Below are 27,943 nucleotides of genomic sequence, written 5' to 3'. Positions count from 1 at the left end.
AGCATTTTTTTTAACCATTCTTAACTCCTTCAGCTCAGCCATATTCTTAGGATGTCTGGTGTAAATCGCTCTCTTGAGGCCATTCAAATTTTTTCAGCGACCTTTAAATAAGACTTAATACTCTATTAAAGCCTCACTTATTTGCACTTTCTAAGAAACAAAATTGGGCTCTTGAAAGGTTAATTTGTGGAGAAAAACTAGTTCATTTAGATTCTGAGAAGGGAACTTTTTCATCCTCGGTGACACCAGTGTTTTCACAGAAACTGTATGAAAAGATGCTCTTGATACTGAAAAACATGTTGTTCTGATTATTACAACTGATTTATCCTGCTTAATTTCTCATACCATAAATAATCCACCTATCGGTCCCAGGCTTGATTTTTGCCCACTTGCATAGGACTTACTTTCTCTGGCTCTTCCATCTGAAAGACTTTTTGATTTGTGACCCCAGATCCTACACTGGATCCTGTTTCATTCGTGCAGACAGTGTTACAAAGCCGCTCAGTTCTTCTCTGCTCTATCTCCACATGTGTACCAGAGTTCTTTAGATCACCGTCAGTGTACACTCGGTTCCTTCCACCAAAGTTCACCACAGGCTCCCTGACTTCTCCTTTGTTGCCTTTCTGTCGTGCTCCGTTGCCTGCCGACATCCTCCCACAGCAACATGAATGTGTCCTGCACACTGCCTGGAACCCTCTCTTGAAGTTTTCATTGTAGTACCCATATATGATGGGGTTGACACTAGAGTTTGAGAAGGCTAACCAGTGAGCGAAGGGGAATATATAGCCGGTCAGCAGTTCTAACTTGTCCTCATTCAGACCACCATAGTCCGTGAGGAGCATCAGGGTCCAGAGAGGCAGCCAGGACAGTGTGAATAAGATTGCCACAACACTTAACATTTTAATCACCTTGATCTTCTTGTGGGAAATGTGGGACCGGCCTTCCTGTTGGGCCCTGGGGGCCGGAGGAGAAGCATGAGGCTGGCCACCTTCATGCTGATCATTCCCGGAGATCACAGAGGTGGTGTAGAGTTTGATCCCGATACGTCCATACATAAGCGTCATTAGGGCGAGGGGAATAAGATAGATGTGTGCAAACAGGACGGTGGTGTAGACTTTTCTCATCTGTGGATTTGCCCAGTTCTCAAAGCAAGAGAAAAGTGGGTATGTGTGGTTGTAGTCTTCGTTGTAGACCATGTAATGATGCTCTACTCTCTCCACCGTTAATGTCACAGCCGATGGACACATAATCACCACAGCAAGCAACCAGATCATCACTATGGTCACCTTGGCAACCAGCAAGGTGAGTTTGGGTTGGAAAGGGTACACAATGCAACGGAACCTGGAGGAGATTGGAAAGGAATACATAATTCTCAGCAACATCATAGCAGGAAGAACATTCAGATATCAACTCCTTGCCAATACTTTCTCCCTTTCTATTATTATTTCCATCCTCTCATACTAGAAATGTTTTCTTAATTTATACTATTTACCATTGTTATTCTCTATATATCAGATAGTTCACAAGTTCCATTATCTAATTTTTTTAACATTAAACTAGTGAACCACTCACTGGATCTCACAAAAATTAAATAAATAAAAAAAGTGACCTGTTGCCAATTGTCTTTTCCCAAAAGAAAGAATTGATAATATGCAAAATGAAAATAAAACACCATTTTAGTAAAAAAAAAAAAAAAAAAAAAATTGCATTGTGACATTATATTCATTCCCTTTTGCAAAATTATATAATGTGTCTTCTTACAAGTATTGCTGCAGTTCCGAGGAGAAATGGCATCTGTGTGGCGCTAAAAGAGAGTTAAAGCTGACGAGGATTTTGCAGTTAATGTTCTTATCGAGTTTTTAAAATCAACAAAACTTTTCTCCCTAGTCTGTATCCTAAACCTTAATCCTAACTTTTCAGTTTTGTTTTAGTCATAGTTTCAGTCTATTGATGAAAATGTCCATAATTTGTCATGAAAATAATATATTTTACAGTAGTTATTAATGATAATGTGAAGCAGCCCATTGACCAATGAAAGATCTTTCACAAGTTTTACTTTTGAGTGTACATGACCAGACTGTTTACACAAGATGCCGTATTGGTCATTCCAGACTTACTCATATGTATTTTATTGAAGGGGGAAGTGCCACCAACATGGGATTTTTGTCAGACACCACTGTCTATAATTGTTTTTACTGGAATGTCCTACTTTTAATGCCACTAGGCAACGTTAGTTATTCAGTGGATGTTTTCAAAAAAATTTCACCAGGGAAAATTACATTAGAGTGGAGTGGTGGTGGCGTAGTGGGCTAAAGCACATAACTGGTAATCAGAAGGTCACTGGTTCGATCCCCACAGCCACCACCATTGTGTCCTTGAGCAAGGCACTTAACTCCAGGTTGCTCCAGGGGGATTGTCCCTGTAATAAGTGCACTGTAAGTCGCTTTGGATAAAAGCGTCTGCCAAATGCATAAATGTAAATGTATTACTGTATGACATATTGTGTACATTACATTTTAAAACTACCTTGATCTTGCCAAGAAAATAGCCAGTGATGCTGACATGGCAATAAAAATAAATAAATACATAAATAAATATTTGATAATGTGCAAATTATATATAAAAAAGTATAAACATTTTCCTAATTTAAACATGTATCAAACATATAAAAGACAAGCTACATACAAAATACACTACAACTGTCCTTGACTCCTTAGATAATAGCATATCATGGGAATACTGAAGTATTAAATACTCTTTAGATGTTAGCCTACTGTATTCTGAATTATTAATGCTTTAGAAATGTTCTGTGTTTAGTCAGTTTAGAATATTGCATTGCATGTAACATGTTTTTTACATAAATGGTGTATTCACAATGCAAGTTACTTATATTATGATTAGGCACGTAAATTATTTCAAGTTCACTTGTTCATTTGCTTTATTGTCTTTGCAGATGTAAGTTGTAATATAACATATTACTCACTCACGGAGCACTTTAATAGGATCCCAATGGTTCTAATAAAGTGCCAGATGTGTTCTTCTGTTGTTTAGCCTATCCACCTCTAGGTTTGACATGTTGTGCATTCTGAGATGCTATTCTGCTCACTACAGATGTACAAATTGGTTATCTAAGTTACTGTAGCCTTTCTGTCAGCTTGAACCAGTCTGGCCATTCTCCGTTGACCTCTCCAATCAACAAGGCATTTCCGTCTGCAGAACTGCCACTCATGGGATGTTATTTGTTTTTGGCACCATTCTGAGTAAACTCTAAAGCAGGGGTCAGCCTTTTTGACATGGAGTGCCATTTTTTATTTGCCTGGTCAAAAACTGTGCTGAATAACGCAATTAACCGAAAGTGAGCCCAGCCGGCTCATGATGGGTGAATGGCTTGCACATGCAGCCTGAATCTTGTCACATTTTAACTTTTTGTTTAGCCTCCCATTCAACTCATGAAAACATGCTGCATGATCATAAGAAAGAATTACATCAAGATGTAGACAGGAATGCAAGTGCGGAATTTATATAAATAAAATTGTCTACAGCCGTGGCCAAAAGTATTGGCAGTGACATAAATTTTTTGTTTTGCAAAGTTTGCTGCTTCAGTATTTGTAGATAATTTTTTCACATGTTTCTATGGTATACTGGAAAACAATGATTTCATGAACCCTCTGCGGCGCGTCCTGCTAGATTTTTTCGCCATTACAGTGGAAACAACTTAAAATACTCCACAAAAATACTACATTTTGGGGCATACAGATAAATGTATGGCATCGTTAGAGACTATAAAGGGTTTTATTTTTATTTGGGTACACTCAAAATAACAACAAAACCTTGTGCTTTTTTAATATAAAGAAAATAAAAAGGGTGCGCTTTCAGCTGTCTCTGTGTTTACGAGCATATATCTGAAACATGTCACAAAAATGAACAGAAACTACGCGAATAATTATCACACAAACTTGAAACATATGTATAAAGAAAGCTTAAAATTTATACTCTTAAATAAAACAATTAAAAATGTAAAACAAATATTCTCCTGCAATGTAATCTGTATGAAACAAAGTGATGTACAATTTCTCCTGGCTCAGCTAATTATCCCTAATGTGTTCACACCCATGGGCAGAGGGCGCTATTCATACGGTAATGTGCTGAGGCGATCAATGCAAATGGCTTAAAAACATCGTTCATTCACTTTTCTGCGCATTTGGAAGATGGCATGATACACAGGTGAGGAAACTCCTGGATAGTGATGATGAGTTAACATTTTCCTCAGAAGAGCCGGGCGGTGATGAACGTTTGTATTTTGTTGAGTGATTTGATCCAGTCGAGGATACAATTTCGTATGAGAAAGTAATTTAGTTTTACTTACATTAGTTGACATGCTATTTTATATGGTGGTGGTGTAGTGGGCTAAAGCACATAACTTGTAATCAGAAGGTTGCTGGTTCAATCCCCATGGTCACCACCAGTGTGTCCTTGAGCAAGGCACTTAACTCCAGGTTGCTCCAGGGGGATTGTCCCTGTAATAAGTGCACTGTAAGTCGCTTTGGATACAAGCGTCTGCCAAATGCATAAATGTAAATGTAAATATGTGTTTGGGTGTAAATGTGTCAAATGTGATGTAAATATGCCCATATTAGAAAATCAACATATTATAATGATTTTTGAAGGCTCATGTGACACTGATGACTGCAGTAATGATGCTGAAAATTCAGCTTTGATCACAAATAGCATTTTACAATATTTTCAAATAGAAAACTGTTCTTTTTAAATTGTAAAAAGAGTTCACAATATCAACATTTTTAACTGTATTTTGGATCAAATAAATGCAGCCTTGGTGAGAAGAGGAGACATCTTCTAAAACTTTTAAATGCTAGTGTAAGTCAAGTCTTTATGTAAAGAAAATATATAGTCTGATTACTTCTTTTAACTTAAAACTTGATTTTGATCATTAAGTCTCCTCATATTCATTCTCTTTCTGTCACATTCCTCACTGATGGGCCCAGGGGAGGGGTCTTTGTCTCCTCAGGTGTGTATTACATCAATATTCATGATAATTCACGCCTCCTCACGTATGACCTTTCTAACACTAAAAGTGTCTTACAAAAGTTAAATATACTATATTGTTTTGTATGAATGAGTGATCATGATGGTTTTCACATCATTTTGTAGCAAAAACTCTAGGTTGCAAGATCCAGTTTTGCTACAAGTCTTGTGGACAAATGTTTAGTATGTGTTATATGGCCTTAAGTCACAGACACAAAAACCATGCATAAACATTATTTTCTCAAAAATACAAACGTACATACATGTTGCTCACCTATTATTGTAGCCCAGTTTGTGCTGAATACAGTGTTATCAGACATTAGACATTCACATGTTTTTAAGCAACTGAAAAAAGCACAAATGTCAAGGCACATTAAAACTTCTCCAGGGCCCAAAACACCCTCAGCCCCAGAGGGTTAAAGGCTTTAATTGGCAAAAACACTCAATATATGCAAAGAGTCAATATTTACAGTGTTGACCCTTGTTCTTCATAACATCTGCAATTCGCTCTGGCATGCTGAATATCAGCTTCTGGGCCAAATCCGTGACTGATGGTGATCCATTCTTGACTTATTAGTGCTCAGATTTGATCACAATTTGTGGGCTTCTGCTTGTCCACTCGCCTTTTGTGGATTGCCCACAGGTTCTCTCTGAGAATAAGATCCGGGGATTTGCCTGGCCACGTATACAAAAATTCAATGCAATGATCTCTGAGCCACTTCATTATCACTCTTGCCTTGTGACATGGTGCTCCATCATGCTGGAAAATGCATGGATGATCACAAAATTGCTCCTGGATTGTTGGGAGAAGTTGTTCTTGCAGGAATTTTTTATACCATTCAACCCCACACATGGATGGTTTCAGGATACTTCACTGTTTGTACGACACAGGACTCATGGTAGCGTTCACCTTTTCTTCTCCGGACTATCGATTTTCCAGATGTCTGTCCTTGATATTTTTCTTGGAGAGAAGTGGCTTCTTTGCTGCCCTTCTTGACACCAGGCCATTGTCCAAAATTCTTCGCCTCACTGTGTGGCCAGATGCTCTCACACCAACCTGCTGCCAATATTGAGCAATCTCTGCACTGGTGGTGACATGATTCTGTAGCTGACTGAAGCCTTCTTCACTGCAGTTCAACTGCAACCTCTCTTCTTGAAGTTCTTGATGATCTGGTAAATGGTTCTTTCAGGTGCATTATTCTTGGCAGCACTTTCCTTGCATGTGAGGCCATTTTGATGCAAAGTGAAGATAGCTGCACATCTTTCTTTAGAGGTAACCATTGCTAACAAGAACACAATGACTGGAAGCACTTCTTCCCTCCTTTTAAAGCAACCAGTCTGCTCTTATAATCCAATCAGTATGATGGAATGATTTCACCTGACTAGTTCTCATTCACACGTTCCCTGGTGCTGCTGATATGATTAGTGAAATGATGTTGGCTGGTCATTTTGTGCCAGGGCCAAAAAACTGTGAAATTTGGGTTTTTGTGATAAAGTTTTTGGCCAATGAGGCATCTGATCACTCTGCACAATAATCTAGAAACAATGTGAATCAACACCACAACAACTGGAGCAGAAAACTTTGCAAAACACAAAATTTATGTCACTTTTTACTCCTTTCTTGTAGTTGCCGGAGTGCCAGTGATTGCCCCTCCGCAAGCGAATGCTGGCACGCATGCCAAAAGGTTGCCAACCCTTGCTCTAGGGACAAGAGTTGTGCCATGCCACAATTTCGAAATCACAGAGATCATATTTTTTCCCCATTCTGATGGTTGATGTGAACATTAACTAAAAGGTCCTGACCCGTATCTGCATGATTTTATACACTGCACATGATTGGCTTATTAGATAATCGCATGAATAAGTTGGCGTGCAGGTATTCCAAATTAAGTGTTCAGTGAGTGTGTGTTGTGGACATAGGGATTAATCTCATTTAGTAATAAGATTAATTTGAGTGAAGTAATTAACTTCTTTTAAAGCGGTTAATTTTGCCAGTGTTCAGCGCATTTTACTCATGTAGTTCAAGCGGGGAAATTCCCAAAATTCTGGATTATTGGAAAGATCAATCTTAGATATTTCTTCTATTAATATCGTGCATTTTTACTTTTTTATCGTCATATCTTTATCAACAGTATGTTTTAATAGAAACATCATTTATCGACATGATGTGTCTTTTTCTTCTCGTATTCATTATCATTCAAAAAATCATAAATCCTTCGTCAACTAATGTTTTTGTTGACAAGGTTAACACTGTCTGCACAATTTTATTTCACTCTTAAGCTTGTAAGTGTGGTTGATTAGGTAATGGAGCTCCAATGGAGTTAAAATGTTTCACCTAACAAGTCATGTGCTATAGTCAAAGTGTTTTGATGTCATAAGATAGCATTTTGTGAGGAACAGGGCGAAAAGGGTTTTATTTCACCTGTGATAAAAGGGAACCAAAGTTAACATGCGCATTTCCAACATTGGGACGAATGAGCACTGGGAGTAACAGATCCAGTGGCATTTCCACATCAGCATGGTTTGTTATGGTTCAGTTAAAAACCATTCACAGCCTACATTTCTCAGCACAGTTCTCTGTGGTGAGCATGGTTAGATAACCGTCCTGAGAACTCTAGGCTGTGAATGGTTTTTAATTGAACCATAACAAACCATGCTGGTGGAACATCTGTTGTGATGTGGTGACTCACGATTGGTCACATGCCCAGTCAATTAATTCTAATTCTAATCCTGATATCACAGCACCGCAGTGGAAAAATAAACCATTACCATACCAGCGAGCCGGATCGGTACAGAGTGGCACGGTACCGCTACGAGAATTGTGGAAATGCGCCTATTGTTGTTGTAGCACATCTAGTGTTAATTTCTCCAGAAAACTGTCGCGATACATACAACGAAGCACATAAAAATATTTTGCATAAATGTGGAAATAGTAACGTTTTTCCATGAGACCAAGTTGGATTTACGCTTGCACACCCATTTGACTGATGTTACCACTAACCTGTCAACAGCGATGGCCACCAGCGTGAACACAGAGGCAGAGACGGACATGCCCTGCACCAGGCCACTAATCTTACAGACAGTGTTTGTGAATGGCCAGCCTTGGGAGGAAGATAAAGTACATCATAAAAGAATAAGTAAACTGTGGTATACACAACCTCCCAACAACCCCACAAACACACACCTTTCAGTTGAAAAGAAAAAGCCATTTATAGTGACAGAGTGTGACTTAGAAATAGCTAAAGAATGACTCCAGTTTGACAAGCAGGTTGTCTGAGCTGCATGCTGGAGCTGTAATATAATGGGATTTGCAGAATAAGTTCTTCCATCTTTTCTGTGTCCACAGGATGCCTGCAATGAGTTTTCTAGGTGGCAGAAAGACCTAACAATACCAACATATTGCACTCACTGAGCATGACTCAAGGCATTTATTATGTTTATACAGCATGAAACACTTTAATGTTCCTTTGAAAATTGGATAAATGGAATTGAAGAAATAATGACAATGCTACAATGACTATAGACAAAATCTGGTAAGGTTTAAAGTGAAATACAGTACAGTGTTTGTTTACTACTAGTACATTAAAACCTAGTAACACAAGGCAAAAACATGAAGAATACTGCTTTGAGATGCCAACCAATCTAGAACAAGCTGAACAAAAGTAAATAAGTTTGCTCAAAAGGTATACAAAAGTATAAAATATCACACAAAGTTAGATGAACTGCCAGATAGACAGTCATTTGACCTGTTTCAGTGACATAACTTTTTCTTCGCAGTAGTCATATTTGTGACTCTCAGCAGGGGCAAGCAATGGCGGTAAATTGAAAAACATCCATGAAACGATATCAAGAAATCAAACATCAAAAAATTGCTTTTGATCCATGCAAAGTCCCAAGAAGTGTATTGAGGTCTGAAGGCACCCCACATATTGCCAAATTTGTTTACATTGTAGTATGGTGGTGTGAATAAAGTCTGTGTGTTTCATAATTTTATGATTAGTTGTTTATTGACTAACATAAGTAGGAACCAGTCTGGCCATTCTCCATTGACCTCGCTCATCAACATGGCATTTCCATCAGCAGAACTGCCGCTTTTTTATTGTTGAAAAAGAAAATAAGGTTTGAAATCATATACTTGCACTTGTGCTCATCTTTTAATGACTTGAGAGACTTCAGAAGACATGACAGCGTTTCCGGTAAGTGAACATAGTGAGCAACGATACTCTCTGGTTTTTATGGTGCATTGTGTGATTTTTATTGGAGCAAACATTTCAGTGCACTGGAACGATTTGGCGATTGAGACAGCCCTTAAAATGACCGACTTCCTGATCAGTGCCCTGACTACTGAACTAGGGAGCTGATTGAAATGCACCATTAGAAAAGACATATCACACTAAGTCAGAACAGTCTGAAGGTTGTGTCGATTTTGGTGCATGTACTGTACAGAATCTTGAATACTCTAGGAGTTACAATTGATAATGTTGGACTTAGTTTAGGGTATGCTTTGTCAAGCCAACATAATAATGTTTGTTAATGCAAATGAAAGTCGTTATAAGGGATATTTTAAAAAAAATTCTATTTATTTCACATATCTAACATTCAAGCTTAACAGACAATTTGGATTGAACAAGTTACTTAGTGCATTCTAAATAAATGCAAAATTTTGCAGCACATTTGTGGTTAGTTTGCCAGAACTCTAGAGTTTTTGTGAGGGGAAACAGACAATACTCGCTGTTGTGGTGAAGGCTCCGGTTCACCTGTAAAATTGAATTTGAATTCAGCATTAGATCATGTTTGACTTCATATCTGTAATAGTTGAAAATTGGAAATGTGGAAATTTTAAAAAGCCATTTGCGAAAAATTCTTTTGTGAAAAGTTCAAGTCCACCAACACAAACTGCTGGGAAATTGGATTGCATATTAAAGCTGAGGAGCAATGATTGTGATCTGTGAAATTCCAGAATTGGTCAAATCCTAAGTTTGTCCAGATTTCTCCTTGAGTTAAAAGAAGACCAACTCTCCAATAATATATGGGAAATGGGGTATTTCAATCCCACAAACAGCACTTTTTGGGCATTTACAGCTTTTTTTGAACAGAGCACCTATTTAACGCAGTTCTTTCCTTGGGTGCAGTTAGATCCCGGAAGTGCCCCCGAGGATTGTTTTGTTTGTAAACAGTTACTTCATCTATAATAATATAGCTCTATTCTATTACTCTATGTAAACAGTTTGTCTCATTGTTTGTAATTTTTTATATTTCGAGAAAGTTGATACTTTCATTAAACATAACTAAGAACTCCATTAAAGTAGTTGTAGTTCAGCCATAAATGATCATTCTCTCATCCTTATGCATTCTCAAACTACTATAAACTTGTTCTGCAGAACACAAACTGAGATATTTTGATGGAGATATGAAGTGTGTTTTTCTATACAATGCAAGTCAATGCTGTACAGTGTCAGAAGTCAAAGCTATATACATGCCCACATGCTGTGCAAGCTGCTCTGTGTATGCGTCAAGTGCAATTAAGTGTAATCAAGCTTTAAATCATGATCACCAAGGAGACTGCACATGTCAAGATTTACAGTGAAAATGATGATACATTTTGGTCAGTTTCTCACCAAAAACCAATGGCATCACTTCAAAAGACATTAAATAAACCACTTCAAATGTTTGGAACACTTTTATGCTGCTTTTATGTCCTTCTTGGAGGTTGAAATTGTTGGACCCCCATTGATTTGCATTGTTTAGGAATTTGTTATTCTATTTAAATTCTATAGAAATCGAGAGAGCTTTCATTGAAAATCAATTCTACATGGCCTATTCAACCCCAATAATGTACCGTGTAATGTTTGGGACCGAGAGGACAGGTGGTTTGTAAAAGATCTACAGACAGATTGCAATTTTTTTTTTATACATTGAAAGGGAATGGTGACTGAGAGTCTCATTATGTAAACCTCTCATTTTGTGTTCCATGGAAGAAAGAAATGTTTGGAAAAATATGAGGGTGAGTGAATGATTGCAGGGGCCAACACAGGTATATTGCACAAGAAAGGCCAGAGCATATAACCACTTGTGAAAACTCAGGTCTTTCAAACATGTGCAGCAGGCTGCTAGTTATGTTTTAGCAGTATAAAGTGGCCAATGAGGACTTCTGCTTACTAGTCTCCCAGAGGAGTAACAAGCTCACAGCGATTCCAAACGCAAGAAGAGATCAAGAAGCCCAGCTCTCTTTTATGGTCTTGCTTTGGACTCTAGCAAGACAGTAAAAAGTAAGAATGGGACAATTAAGGTGTGTTGCACCAATAAGGATTAATATTAAACTTAGAATAACTCAAGGTTTATCTGATAATTCCATTGCACCCAACTTTAAACCTTGTTTAAAAATAATCAGAGTTCCATTTAAACCATAATTTTAATCCTAATACTCCATTACTTTAACCTCTTGATTTAAATCTCATTTAGGGATTTGGTACCGGGATGGTTCAGAATCCAACATGGCAGACAAAATTAATCATTGGCACAATACACCCTCAAGCCCACATTAACATTGTCAGCAACTTTGTCTCTGGATGTCGCTCGTCTCTGTACTCCGTGTCACCAGTGGATGTTATTGGACAGCTGTAACATTATTGGATGGCTGCACAACTGGCCATAGCTTACAAAAAAATCTGATCACAGATAAGATACATTGCCGGATAAACTAAGATTTATGTATGTGGTTACAGACAAATTATGTAGAATAGTAAAATCAATGACTAGTTTCACTTTTCATTTTGCCTGCACTTGAATCCAGTCTCACAGGAGACAGATGTCATGAGCTTCACCGTTTTCACTCCTATTGGTTGTCACTGCACGTTATTGCTCCACATTTACATAAAGTTAAACTTTTCTCAACTTTGTCGCATCTCTTCACATGTCCACATCCTGTCACCAATGGTCATTGTCACTCCTGTTGCCAGCTCTCATTTAAAATGAATGGTCTCCTGTTGCTTTGTGACTGTGAGTTGCTGACAATGTGAATAGGGCTATCATAGTTTTAAACAATTCTGCACATGTTCTACAACAGGGCTCTTCAACTATCTTTTCAGGAGCCAGAACCCTCATGTTGTTCCAAATCCATTATTCCATGAAACACAAGTCATCTTTTACTTGTGTGGGTTTGGAACAACAGTTTCATTTCATTTAAGGTCTAGCCATAAAAAAACTTTTAGAGAATAAACATGACTTTACATCCTCAGTTAACAAATAGGTTTTGATTAACTTTTCATATATAGATTTAAAAAAAACTGATTGTTTGTAATATATTTGGGATTTCATTTTTTACAAGTTAGAGAAAACTGAAAAAAGTCAGTACTTTAAAACTCTGTTTAAAATCCTCCCATTCAGAAAGGAAAAGTTAGTTTTTCCTTGTCCTGCAAATATTGCACATTTGCACACTGGTAAATATATCTGCAGAGCTTGATTAAACTCCCCACTGAGTGCCATTAAACTCACCACTGAGCATTGTCCTACTCACTTTTGAGAGTTGTTAAACTCACTGCTGAGCGCTGTCAAATTCACAGTGAAGAGTTGTTAAATCCACCACTGAGTTTTGTGCAGAGTGCGCTCTATCGTGCAGGGAGTTTAATGGCTCACAACATTTTTTATCAAAATCAATTGGAGGGCCAGATAAAAAATAATTGATGGACCTGAATTGATATTTTGTATAGCCTGGGAACATAACTCACAGAGTCTCACATAATGAATTGTGTAGCAATTCAATAATAGAGAGCCACAATGCCCAGGGCACTAATTGCTAACGAGATCAGAAGAACCTTATGTTTGTGTTTCAGTTTGTCGTTTTGCAACTGTGTACTTCCTGAGGAAAATACTGCAGCAAAATCAGTGTTTTTTAAATGTCCATTGCAACAAGAAATCTCTTTGTTCTCATAAAGATGTTAAGAGAGAGGGCTGATGGAAGGAACATCCATTGTACTGTACTTTATATACTGGAAACTGAATAGAACTGCAGGAGGGAGAGCAGAATTTTCTGCTCAAGAGAATTTTCCTGGTGTGGCCAAAATAACAGTAAAGCAAGCAAACAAACTAAATACGTTTCAAATCTTTCAGAGCAAAACCAGGCTACCGTTAAAATGTGTTGATAAGACCAAATAGAATGGTTTCATTATAAAGACATGTTACCAAATGGGTTGTTATGGAAAATAGATAAAGAAGCTAGCTTTGCTCCACAGTAAGTAACTCAAGCTTTTTTTCAGCCATTAAGTGCAATATGTTTAGTCACTGCACTACTGACCAAAGCCAGCTCTTTCTACTGTGAATGTAGTGAGAATGCCATAACTGCAAACAACAAGAAAAAAATAGACATGATCAGAACTTACATTACTGCAATATTCTTTTTTTTTTTTGTAACCTTTATATTTATGGGCTCTTAATGTTTTAGGACCATAAGAGATCATAAGGGGATACTGGTGATAGTATCCCCACCAGGCTTGCTTAACCAGCAAGATTTCCTCAATCAACCAGCTTGATGCTGGTAGACCAGCATTACCAGCTAAGCTTTGCCAGTTTAAAACATACTTTGCTGGTCCACCACGAAGACAAGGACCAAACTACTTGCATCCCTGTGCGGCTATGATTAGTCATGTGCAGTGACAGCACATGCACTTTCCAAATTGCCATAGCTCTGCCACATGAGCTGTTTTTGTTTAATTTAAAAGTCCTGTAAGTCCAGCAAAATGTTTATGCTGTCATTACTTCCTTTTGCTCAGAATGAGCAAGGATACGCAAATCAGCAATAAAGTGTTACTGATGAACGTTAACAATATAAGAAAATATAAGAATGGACATATACACTGTAGTCAGTTAATGTCAGAGTAGGTCAGTGCTGCATCAGTATTAGCACCTGACTGTGAATGGTGGGATTGAGCTCTAAGCCTATGTAATTCAGTAAATAAGAGTAAAATTGGCCTCATCTTAACTGCAATCATAAGGGAGACTTGCTCTTTTGAGAAATTTTCAAAAGTGACTTTTTTATCTTTAGCCTTTAGTGGTGGGTAAAGATCTTTTATCTTAAGGAAGTGGTTAAAGGTAAAAGACAGGATTAGCTATTTTCCCCTTTCTCTCTCATTCATATTCACTCACTCTTTCTCTTATGACGTAAAGCAAGAACTTCATTTTTTTATATTTGTGTGCCTAGACAAGTGACTGACCTTAAATTAGTAATTAGTACTTTATGAAGTAAATAATAATAAATAAATAAATAAAAAACAAATCTGTCATTATTTACTCACCCTCATTTAGTTTTAAACCTGTATGATTTCTTCTATCGAACAAAAAAATTATACATTTAAGAATCTTTATGCAGCATTGCAAGCCCTTTTTATATTTTATTATGTGCAGGATATGCATTATTAAAATCTACCTTATATCAAGAACTAACATTTAAACGTACGCAAAAGCACACGCATCCAATGGCCAAAACTTTTAGTGTAGGTGCTTGATCAAAAAGTTGAAAAAGAAAAGATTTGGCACACAACCACTCCAAAAATAGACAATTGATTGTTTTCCCACCTTGGTGACGTTTCGAGTAGGGATGTGCACAGATAGTCGACATATGGTTAACCGTTTAACACACCTGTATTTGAATACCATAATCAATATTTTGTTATTCTACATGTGCAATTGAGGTCTTCAATCCATTCCAAGCCCAGCAGTACTTGACAAACTGTTGGGTTTTGTGCCAGGTGTGTTTTTTTTTCCTACTCCACTTTATTCTCCCCAATTTGGAATGCCCAATTCCCAAAGTGCTCCAAGTCCCTGTGGTTGTTTATTGATCTCAATCCGGGTGGTGGAGAATGAATTTCAGTTGCCTCCGCATCTGAGACCGTCAATCCACGCATCTTATCACGTGGCTTGTTGAGCGTGTTACCGTGGAGACGTAGGACGTGTGGAGGCTTTACGATATTCTCTGCGGCATCCACGCACTACTCACCATGTGCCCCACTAACTCCACTGCTTAAAAAACCTGCACTTTACCCCACACAAGTAGAAAATTACAGACCAGTCTCTCTCCTCCCATTCTTGGCGAAAACACTCAAAAGGGTAGTTTTCAGTCAGATCTCTGCCTTTCTCTCACAGAACAAGGTGCTAGATGACACTCAATCAGGCTTCAAAAGTGGACAATCCACTGTCTGTAAACAAATTGCTGAGATGGATAAAAGCTGGATCCAGATCATCTGTCCTTACTATTCTAGTGGACCTATCTTCTGCCTTTGGCACCGTCAACCATCAAATCCTCCTGTCCACCCTCTCTACTCTAGGCATCACAGAAACTGTGCTTGGCTGGTTCAAGTCCTATCTCTTCCAAGTCACATCAGCTACTTACTGGGGTACCTCAGGGCTCAGTGCTTGGCCAACTTCTAATCTCCATATACACCACATCGCCATGCACATGGTTCCTCTAACCCCTGCTAAACTGATGGCACACAGCTCTACTTGTCTTTCCAGCCCAACCTGTTTGGCAGACATCTTGGCCTGGATGTAGAAACACCCCCTTCAACTCAACCTAGCAAAGACTGAGCTCCTCGTCTTTCCAGCCTGCTTTTGTGCACAACATCACCATTCAGCTGGGTTCATCTACATTAACACCTTCCAAAATGGCCAGAAATCTAGGGGTCCCCATCGACAGTCAACTCAATTTCCCCGACCAGCCCAAAAACAGCCCGATCATATAGATTTACACTACAACATCAGGAAGACCCTTCCTGTTAAGTCGCTTGTCAAATCTGGACTGGATTACTGTAATGCTCTCTTAGCCTGCCTTTCTGCATGCACAATTAGGCCTCTGTAAATGATCCAGAATGCAACAGCACATCTGGTCTTCAACAAACCAAAGAGAGTGTATGTTAAACCCCTTCTTTTCTCTTTACACTGGCTGCCTGTTGCTGCACGCATCAAGGGTCTGATGCTGGCGCACAGAACATTCACTGGGTCTGCTCCAGCTTACCAAAAATCATTCCTCCAGTGCTACATTCCCACCAGAAGCCTGTAATCTGCAAATGAGTGGTGCCTTGTTGTACCAACAGAAAGAGACACCAAATCTGTTGTGAGGTAAGTGAGGACCCAAAAGCGATATAACAGAAAGCAGTCTTTAATGAAGTTCAAAATTAGATCACTACAAAACACAAAGTCTTCTCCTTGAGAGGCGAAAAGGTTAACATAAACAATCCATAGCTGGATCGAAGAATGAAGGGAGCAGTCCTCAGGCTCCTTAGCGGGCCTCCCTTAGGCAGCTGCCGGGCTTGCAGTGTGACGCCGACAGGCTGTGGATTCCCCTGGGGTTGGCAGGGATAGAGGGAGAGCGTAGGCACCAGACCTCTAGCAGCGAGGGCGAACTGAATAGAACACAAATCCAGGTGGTTAACGGAGAGAGGGGTGCAGAGGAGCGGGAACAAATACAGGACAGGACTGGACAGCGACAATTCTGACGGTAGACAGAAACAGCATGTAGCGTTCTCTAGTGAGACTCAGACAATGAAGGCAGAGAAAGCAGGGAAAGAAGTAGAGCTAATCAGCGGGAAAACGGAATCAGGTGGGGAAGAATTAGACGAAGAATTAGGGGGAGACGAGAGACAGCTGGGGAGCGAGGGAAAAGGAGAGAAGTAACAAAAGAGGGCCAATAGATGGCATGAGAGTAGAAGGAAAGAACAAGAGCAAAACATACGATATGACAGGACAAGACATGACAAAATCACCTTCCCAAACTATTTTTTAGACACCCTGTCAAGTTAAAAAGAACTTCAATGTTTATAAACACCTCTCAAGACACAAAGTTCGATAGGTTATATTTCACTATGCTTTGCTCTACATTTATCTTTTTTAGCACAGGTGTCAAAAATATTCATTCAGCAGAACTACTGGTTGCAAAGAGAGACTTTATATGACTGTTACCATGGCTGCCATGCGTTGTGATTGGAATCGTTGTGTTTGGTCAAAATCAATTGGTTGCCCTGCTCTGCCATACGACAGAGCTGCCGTATTTAATGCCCGGTGAAGATGAGAAGCATGAGCAATGAATTGGAGAGGATAAAATAGCTATCTGTAATACATATTGATAATTTGTTTATAGCAAATCATAGATTTAGACTTTTACCATTTAATTTTTAACCATGTATTATTCTAAAAGACTAACATTTAACCATACATGTGGCTAGCATGGCTGAGTGTAGTCACATTTAACTTGATAACCAGAGAAAATGTGTCAGGAGTAATAAAACAAAATGAGGATTTATTTATTTACTGTTATTAAAATTGCTTGTATGTTTAATTTGCTTGCTAGCTTGGCAAATGTTGGCTGTTGATTAACTTTTGAGCTTTTTTCTATGCAGGAGTGGATAATGCTAGCTAGCTTTTTGTGAGCCATTTCCAAAGCTACCATGAAGCGTGCACGTGCAGCTCAAAAGTTTATTTCTTCAAAAGGTTTATCAAGGGATGTGGGAGGCTAAAAGAAACAATTTTAAATAACTTGAAGTGGGTAATATACCGATTACGTCGATATACGGAGAGAAATGCGTCAACCACAAGAAATGTTAGTGTGTCCTTGCTATCGCAGTGATGCAAAGTGCCGCCGTTTGGTAGGGAAAGTGCATTTGTAGCATTGTTAGTTGGCTGTGTGTTATTTTTCATTTAAATGTGAACTTTTCTCAGCATACAGCATGGGGAGTGTGAAGACCCCTAAAGATGCTTAAAATGAAAACTGACTGAAATGTAAAAATGTAAGCAGACATTGATAGTATTTTATTCAGCAATATTTAAATTTGTTTTGTAAATATTGAAACAAAGAGCTTGCTAACTAATTATTACATTTTTTTTAAGTCCTTTCATTGGACATAGTGGATATGGAACTTCTACCATTACTCTGGACATTGTTTTAAATTAAAAAGGAACTTGATTCTTTCAGAAGTTTAATCACTTTCCATAAAAAATGTGTATATTGCGATAAATGGTTAATCAAAAGTGTTACGAATTTCACAGTACAATATTTGCTAATATCGCCCACCCTTCAAAGTGACAACAAACATCAAACTTAATGAGTGCAGTAAGATATCAGGTCCAAATAAGTAAGTGGTGTTTTTGCAAACAGACAGAAGCAACAAGTGGAGACAGCTGGTATCTCATGACCCAGCAGTGAGAGTTTGAACAGGTTTAGTAAGTTTAGTAAGTTTAGTAAGTTAGATTAAGTAAATGCTCAAAACAGGTAAGTTAAGTGAAGATTAGAATCCTTAAACCTAGTAAGTGAACATGTTAGGTCCATGATATATGAGTAATTGGTGTTTTTGTAAACAGACATGAGCAGAAATAGGAGACAGATGGGGCCGGTTGGACCAGCTGTGCGCAAGTTCAAATTTAGCCTAGTTTTGGCGTAAATGGGCACCAACTCACAATTTACGCACTACTAAATATTTGAGCATTGCACCATTAAACTTAGGTAGAACGTAACCCGACGTATGAACTAAATATTTATGGAAGCCTCTGACCAGACATAACTGATGGAATAAAAAAGCAGAATAATTTAATGACATCAATGTTTTCCACCAACAATTTCGCACCAATCATTTTGAAATATGATGTTGACATTTACACCCGCTTACATTTACAAGAGAGAAAAAATAAACATTCTTTTAAGCAGCTCTTCAGCATGAAACCAATCTAATGGTGCAGTTTTCAGGGTGTGTCATCTGATGTCAAGTTTCAACTAATTCAAAATATATATTGGATATTAAAATTAATAAATGTCTGTTTTTCCAGCCTGTTGTATTAGTATTTATTTATCACCCCTCATTTATTTTAGATACAGTTCCTATATGTTGTCATTTACACAGGGCAAAGATACTATTTATCAAATCTACTTTTATTACATATCATATTTTAATGGGGATATACTTCATTACAGCTGACAGTTACGTGAGCAAACAAGGTCTGAATATCATCCGTAACAAGATCAAATTGAAGTTCACAGCTTTTAACAGTTCTGTGTATAAATTTGAAGGGTGCTTATTGGATAAATACAGATAAACATCATAATATGCGACTACACATTACTTTACAAAGAGTTTAGGACCTACTAGCTAAGTCTTGCCTTAAAAAGAGGCGGTGCAACCAAATTAAACACTGACTTAGTTACAAACTAACTAGTAGTTACTAAGCCCTTAGTGTGAACTTTACGTCCTAACTTACGTGAGAACTTACGCACAGCTGGTGCAACCTTACCCCGGTACCTCATCAATCATCAGTGAGAGTTTGAACAGGGGCCTGTAGTCAGCATCAGTACTCGTTGAACTACCCAGACCTCCCCAAACCAGCACTGCTTTAAAACATTGATATGATAGTATAATGTAATTAAACTAATGCCTTTTATAAGTATAAAAAACATAGTGGTAAGCACACATGATAAATCTAATGATTGCTGAGCCTGTGATGGAATCACCCAAACTGAGGAGTACAAGTACAGGTAGAAAATTTGTTACGGTGATGTCTTCGTCATTACACTGCCCTGTCTTATATAGAAAAACCCTGAGTGAAGATTCTTGTAAATGTAAAGAATGTAAAACAAATGTTGGGGGGGGGACTATTCTTTAAAATAAGAGTACAATTGTGAAAAAGTTACAGAAATGTGCACTGTGGTGTATGTTACCTGTAATTAGGTTGTCCACCAGGGTTGTCGGAACACAGAAAACACCCACCAGAAGGTCGCTCATGGCCAGATTGAGGATAAAGAGGTTTGTGACTGTTCTCATATGCCGGTTCTCCAGCACGATGAGACATACCAAACCATTTCCCACCATGCATAGTAGGAAGATGAAGAGGTAGGCCAGAGTCAGGGCAGCAGCCACGGGCAGAGAGTGTTGGTAGTACGGGTAGTAGGTAATACTGGTGAGGTTCGTCACATTACTGTTGTTTGCGAAGGAATTCGTGAGGCTGGCGTTGAAATAGAGCGCAGAACGTTCCGGTGACATATCCATTTCGGTTGGCTCCTCCGACATGTTGTCCTGGAGTTTAAACTTGTTAGGCCAGTCGCAGACAGAACCTGAGGGTGAAAACAAGCAAGCACACAAGCACACCACAGTAGAGTCAATTCAAATATCAATAATGTCAAAATGTGCAAAATATGTTTGTGCAAAGAATTTGAGCACCAGAGAGCAAGCACTAATGAGATGGTTGCGTCAGGCTAATGGGAATGTGCAGTCAATTTCAACAGGACAGCTAGACACATCAGATGCATGCCTTATGAGCATTTTCAAACTACACAGCTGTACTGTAAGTGAACAGATACAGCATTCATTGCTAAAGTTTTCTGTGAAATGTATGCACACAGCAAACGCATCAGTATCATGAATATTTACTAGAAGACAAACGTGACAAACATTGAGTGAAGCAGTTAGAAATACAGTTGTCATGTAAACAGCATTAGATGAAAAACTAATTTGCGTGAAATAGCTAATTTAGGAATTATGATGGGGAAAATTAGTGATTCTTTGTGGTTGCGCAAGGAAACTTTTAAACTGTTTGTTTAAAAAGAAAAGAAAAATACTGAAAGAAATGCTGAAACCAAATGTTTTTAGGAAGTTTGTAAATGTAAATGGTTTAAACATCTGATGACAAAGGCTTACTTAATACAAAGTCAATAAATATACAACACATCTCTCTCTGTTGTCTTGGCTGGATTCACACAACAAACACACAACGTGATTCACTCACTCAATGAATCGGTTTTTGACTTACTGAACCGCAAGTCATTCATATTGTCATGTCCAATTTAAAAGAACAAAGAAAAGTTCCTACTGCTCATTAAACTCAAATCTTTGTAATATTGACTGGTCGTTCATATGACAACGAGTACAGTACAGTAGTGTACAAACATTTGGAACAGGGTGGTCATAAATGGTATTTTAATAAATTAAAAAACAATATATTAATGTTTTTTGAAATATTAATCATTCATATTTGAAAATATTAATTAGAAGAATTGTTATATTTTGTATAATGATAAAGCAAAAAGCAACTCAAAGCCCCATTTATTGAAGTGATTTGACTACTGTCTAAGAACACCCCTAACCTGTGGTAAAATCACTGCATGGCCTTAGGTGGCTAATGGTTTTAGGTTTAGATCTTTTCCAAATGATTTAACTTCTAAAACACTGTACTGAAAACAGGAAGAGCAGTTCAAGGACATCTCAAAGCAGATGATTATCTGTTTTAAATATATATTTATAGGGATAACTTGGTCTCCTTGGAGAGCTTAAAAACATTTAATTACAAACAATTATTTAAAATAACCCCCCAAGGCAAAGTTCTTTTATAAATGGTTTCTAAATGTAGAGAATTTTGTTTATTAATATAATTAATACCAGTTATTGCTTCCTCAAAATTCTAACAGAATCATTATCATTTAAATCGTTAAACAGATGGTTTACCCCGAAATTTTGTCATACTTTACTCACCTTTGTGTTGTTCCAAGTCTGAATGACTTTTCGTGTTCCGTGGAACACTAAAGGAGATGATAGGCAGAATGTTAGGGACTGACTGCCTCAGTCACAATTCACTTTCATTGCATCTTTTTTCATACAATGAAAGTCTAACATCTCCTTTTGAGAAGGTCATATAGGTTTGAAAAAACATGACAGATTTCTTATTTTATTTTGCGTGAACTATCCCTCTTCGAACCGTAATCATAATTGGAATTCTTCACGATTCATATCCCTATCTCTTCCTTTTTCACAAGGATGGAAAAATAAAGACGGTAATTTCACATCGAACACAAAGAACATCATTTGGAGGGAATGTTAATTGGAGAGATGATATTGAAATCCATGACCTTACACACTAATTTTTTTCTGTTCCCACTGCTCTGAAACAGATGCTTTAATGGGAGTTCTAATCAGGGCATAGATCAAATCAATTAAACATTACAATACAACAATTATATAACTAAAGAACTGTTTTAAATTGTTGCCAAATGGAAAATAGAGTTCAAAGACTTTATGAACATAAAGTTCTGTGTATATATATATATGAATATAATATATATATATATTCACCCAAAATTTGAATTCTCTCCCTTGTATCATTCTAAACGTGTACAAAAGGATCTTTTTTTATATAGAGGAGATAGCTCTTCACATACCTGTAGCTCTGTTTTATACAATTTATAATGACCAGGTCTGAGAAGCTCCAAAAAGGATGAAAAAGCACTATAAGAATAATTTATGTAGTCCAAACGACTATATTCCAAGTCTTCTCAAGTCATCCAATAGCTTGTGTGATTAACAGCCAATAACCTAACATTAAAGGAGGTAACAAATATATTGTTAATTGTTTGTTCGTGTTACTTAATGCATTTATGAATGTTAACATATGGAACCTTATTTTAAAGTGTTACCAAATTATTATGTAGCCCTCAAACCAATGCCTATGACATAGATCACATGTCAAATAATAAATAAAGTGAAGTATTCCTTTAAATAATTCAATTAGAATAAAAAAGTGACTGAAACCACCAATGTAGTCTCAATAATCCACCTATTAAGGTCCCAGCAACTGCCTATTATAGCAGCAACTATGTTCTGTGGAGCAAAAGTAGACTTTGAGCCAATACCACAGAAACCTGCTGAGCTACAATGGAGTAAAAATGCTCTGTGTTCTCTATCAATCTATTTGTGGGCAACAACTGATGACTTGCATGAGTGTGGTTAAAGACAATTGGTCTGCAAGGCCAAGGTAAATGATAAGATATCCAGATTGTTCTTTCAGTTGAAATGGCCCCATTATTCTGTCCTAACCTCACAACACATCGATTATAGTAAAACCCCTCATGGCAGACGGTGATTGTGCTGAATACCTGAATAGCTTAATTCAATGGAAGTACCTTATTTAATTGAATCTGACTATATATGTAAATACACTGATATTCCATTTTATGAGGAAGAATAGACAACTAATTCAATCAAAAATGATTCAGATTCAACCGACTTACTACATCTGACCTTGTCTGAAGAAATTTTATTTTATTTTCTATGGTGACCTTTGTTAAATGTGAGCAATGTATGGAGGTCTGAGTCACTCAGCCTGAAAGCTGACAGCTAAAAGTGTGATCCACATACGTCAGCCACTGCTGATTTATTTTTAAACATACAATTACAGTACAGTATAAGCTTGAAAGTCTGCCATTGATATATCATTGTCATTTGCCATTCTTTAAATCAACAATTAATTTAAAACCACATTAATTAATCGTGCCAATTTCTCCCTAAAATAGTCATCAGGAATGCAAATACAGTACAAAGGACACAACAGAATTGCTGTAACAAATGGAGAATGTGAAATTGTTACATTTTTAGTAGTAGGACAGAAGGTGCATAACAGTTGTAATTCAGAGTGTCTTAATAAGTCATAATATGTTGTCCTGTTAACTTACTTAATACCCATTTTAAGGAATATTACAGGTTAAATACAATTTAATGGGAAGCTCATCAAAAAATTACAATTATGTCATAATTTACTTACCCTCATATTGTTCCAAATCTTTCTTTTGTGGAACACATAAGGCATTTAAAGAATGTCTTGGCTGCTCTATTTTCTTATAGTGAAAGGGGGCTGGTGCACCATTAACCCCTAAACACATACCTTTGGTCTTTAGTAACCTGGGAATGGTTTAAAGTACCAAAAGTGTATAGGGTCATTAGAGTTCCAAGATATAATAGTGTCGTTTTTGTTTTTTTTGTTTTTTGCACTTATATTTTTTATGATCTACAAGTTTCAAATTACAGGATATCTATTACTTTGTTTATAACAACACAGATGAGTGCTATATTTAAAGATATAGATACTGTACACCTTGATTTTCTGTGCAGCAGTGGTGAATTATCTATATAGTGTCTAATAATGCATTAGCATGTGCTCTTGATTTAGCCACGCCCCTCTTTTCAAAACACCACTGTTGAAACTGACACAAAGCATGTTCTCAGGGTTGTCAAACACAATAGTAGCAAAATAGTGCCCTCAACTGACAAATTATAAATCAGAATATGGCATTAACCCTTAAAAATTTGCTGCAACGACAACACTATGAGAATGTGTAAAATGATTGACAGGCAGAAAGCATCAGAGACATTGGGCCGCTGACACGTTTTAGTTTACAAAGTCTAGAGCAGTCACAGAGACTGGTGAGATTTACATTTACATTTATGCATTTGGCAGACGCTTTTATCCAAAGCGACTTACAATGCACTTATTACAGGGACAATTACCCTGGAGCAACCTGGAGTTAAGTGCCTTGCTCAAGGACACAATGGTGGTGGCTGTGGGGCTCGAACCGGCGACCTTCTGATTAACAGTTATGTGCTTTAGCCCACCACCACCACTCATGAGATATATCATGACACTTATTTCAGTGATATCTTTCAGGGAGTATCATTTTTATTATTTAAAATTGTTAATTTGCTTACAGCACCTTTAAGTTTATCTTTCCAATAAAGCTTGATCTGAATTGAATCTGATTTCCTGGCAAGTATAATGTACATATGTGTCTAATTAACTCTGCAAAACAAAATTAACATTTATATTACAAGTTTTTTGAGACAAACTTTAAAGTAAATGTATTTATCATTATATTTTAATGTTTGTTTTAATGTATCCTGTACCATGATAATTCATGATTAATCACAGAAAACTATGCTATGAATTAAATTTTTTAAATGTAATCGATTCACAGCCCTAGTTTTTACATTTGTGCCAAAGAGATACCCTTATTTTATTATTTATTCTTAACACGTACTGTATACACCAGGTATACACGAGAGAATGGCGTGTGCTTGAGGAAAGTGGGCTTTTCACACATGTTTACCGGTACTCCAAAATGAAGACTTAAAATAAAACCTTTAAACCTTTTGAAATTCCCAAACAGCGAGTTGGATTTTCAAGTCAATTTAAAGTACACAGTGATCAAAAAGTGTTTACTTGAAAAGTAAACATTACAACATTGCTTTCATCTGCCTTCAGTCACAGAGGATTTGAAGGTTTAACTAGGTTAATTTCAGTTATGTGATATGAACGAAAGCACATTAAACATTTGAATTCTGCCTTTTAAGTGTTTTCTTAAAAACAGTCTCAGCAGTCTTCATATTGAATGTCTTTGCTATACATTCATTTTGATTTCCATACATTTGAAGAACACTTGAAGATGTCTTACACCACCAATGTTGGCACAGTAGTCTTTTTTGTTTTGTTTTGCCATGTCTTATTCTTTACAAAAAATATTTTGTGTTGATTTGGCTTGTTCATGTTTGCATGCTGATCAGTCCTACTGGGTCTCGTTGTAGTAATCCTGTTGTCAGTGTATATATACACTATACCATTTTGTGTCTCTACATTTAAGGTCTTGTCCTTATAGGGCTCAATGTTTGGCAATCTTGTCATTTGATTTTTTTCTTGTATTTTCTGTATTCAGATTAAAATGTTGGTAAAATAAGTTAACAACTTTCCACCTTCTCTTTGACGCTTAAAATTATTATTATTAAAAATTAAACAAAATAATTTTCTGTCTTTTCTGTAAATTGCCTCCACATGTGAAATGAGATATAGTGCTTTGCTGCAATTTTTCTTGAGAGCTGTGGGTTTGGGATTCCAATATAGTGTTTTTTCCTTCAAAAACAACCTCTTTGCACAGCCAGCATTACATTTAGGGCTGGGTGATATGACTACAAAAATTACATCTCAGTATTTTTCATCCTATTGATGATGTTCAATATACTGTATATCTTGATAATTATGTATTTGCTCTGAAATGGCTTAAAGAGGAACCATCATTTCATCCATACAGCTTTTAAAAATCTAGTTACAAATAATGAAGGCATGTTTTCCACAGTTTCCAACAATTAAAAATTATAAAACTATATGATATTTAATTGTTTTCATTTATGTGCACCCATATACAATGATACATAGCAGTATAATAAAAAGCATTATTTACCTACATATATTTTTACAAAAAATGTTTTTATGAAAGTCAAGTTACGATATAAACATATAATAATGAATTATTATGATGATCAGTTGTTTTTTTTTTTGTGTGTTTTTTTTACAATGTTAATAGATCTGTCGTATTTATTTAACCATGACCTTTTATTTTAGTAGAACACTGAAATTGCACTGCACTGTCTGTGTGTATTTGTCAGTTTACAGTGTTCCTCATTACAAATCTGGTGAAATGCGGTCACAGAATCACCTTTTTTGTGATACTGTGTATTGTTTTTAGATTTGGATAATATATTGTAGCGGTTACAATTATTTGGAATTGCACAAATGTGTGAACCAGCAGCACTTTGCTTTCATAATGCACATGTGTTCTCATAGTGTTGTCAAAAGCACTGAAAATAGTGCATCGTGACCCCTGAAGGTGTGCTGTGGTATCTGGCACCAAACCTTAAACAGCAGATCCTTCAAGTAATTTAAGTTGCAAGGTGGAATCTCTGTGGATCGTACACGTTTATCCATCCCATCCCACAGATGCTCAATCAGATTGAGATCTGGAGAATTTAGAGGCCAGGGCAACACCTTGGACTCTTCATCATGTCCCTCAGACCATTCCCGAACAATGTGTGTATTGTGGCAGTTTCCATTATCCTGCTGAAAGAGACCACTGCCACCAAGGATTAGCATTGCCATTAAGGGGTGTACCTGGTCTGCAACGATGTTTAGGTAGGTGGCATTTTTCAAATTGAAGTCCATGAGAATGGCCGGACGCAGGGTTTTCCACCAGAACATTGCCCAGAGCATCACACTCCCTCAACCGGCAAGACATCTTCCCACAGTGCATCCTGGTGCAATCACTTCCACAGTTAAACGGTGCACACATACAAGGCCATCCATGTGTAAGAGAAAACGGACTCCTCGGACCAAGTGACCTTCTTCCACAGCTCCAATGTCCAGTTCTGACTCTCATGTGCCAATTGGATTTATGACCGGTCTCCAGCTACGCAGCCCCATACTCAGCAGGGTGCGATACACAGTGTTGTGACACATTCCTCCCATAACCATAATTAAAATTTTCTGTAACTTGTGCCACAGTAGACATTCTGTTGGTTTGGACCAGGTGGGATAGCCTTCATTGGCCTTGTGCATCGATGAGCCTTTGGCCCCAACATCCTGTTGCCAGTTTGTGGTTTGTTTGTCCCTCCTCGGACCACTGTCAGTAGGTTAACTATTTGGGCCTTTTCAAAATCATTCAGTTCTTTACTCCTGCCCATTTCGCGTGCATTCAACTCATTGACTACAAGAACTGATTGTTCGCTTACCATCTAATCTAACCAAACCTTGACATGTGGTCTTGTTAGGAGATGATCAAAGTTATTCGCTTCACCTGTGACTGGTCATAATGTTTTGGCTCATCAGTGTATATGCCAGGTAAAAACATTCAGACAAAATAGTTGTACCAACTTAACAATTCAAGTTCCAAGTTCCATATTCCACTCAATACAATAAGTTCAGCCAACACAATAATATCAATGATAATTACATTCAATAAACTTGCTTTTTTAAGTCCAGTAATCCACATTTTCAATATTCTTGAAAATAATATGAGCAGATCTACATTTCAACATAAGATCATGTGACAGCCCCACCAAGATGAAAAAAGTTCAACTTAAAAGGTGGTTTAGGTAACAAGTACTTCAAACTTTTAAAATTTAAGTCAACTTCATAACTAAATAAACGTCATCAAAGCGAATAATCACCCTGATGGATTGAGCATCAGAGATCAAACTGAGCATGCTCAAAAGCCTGTAAGTTCTACCTTCACCACTAATCTTGACATTGTATGTTCTTACTGTTTAAAAATGTAAGTTGC

General features: G+C 37.3%; 1 protein-coding gene across 1 annotated transcript; it reads right to left on the bottom strand.

Moving 5' to 3' along the window:
• Positions 1 to 359: 359 nt before the first annotated feature.
• Positions 360 to 20,084, bottom strand: LOC127625936 (neuropeptide FF receptor 1-like). The gene is made up of 3 exons (XM_052101427.1): positions 19,736 to 20,084; positions 8,045 to 8,144; positions 360 to 1,341 (listed from the first exon to the last, which is right to left on the bottom strand). Exons 1-3 carry the CDS (start codon positions 20,082 to 20,084, stop codon positions 360 to 362), a joined length of 1,431 nt encoding a protein of 476 aa, XP_051957387.1.
• Positions 20,085 to 27,943: the final 7,859 nt, after the last annotated feature.

This window comes from Xyrauchen texanus, chromosome 3 (assembly GCF_025860055.1).
Source record: "Xyrauchen texanus isolate HMW12.3.18 chromosome 3, RBS_HiC_50CHRs, whole genome shotgun sequence".
Lineage (NCBI taxonomy): Eukaryota > Metazoa > Chordata > Actinopteri > Cypriniformes > Catostomidae > Xyrauchen > Xyrauchen texanus.
Note: the sequence above shows the minus strand (reverse complement) of the source record. Positions and strands in the feature narration are given on the sequence as shown.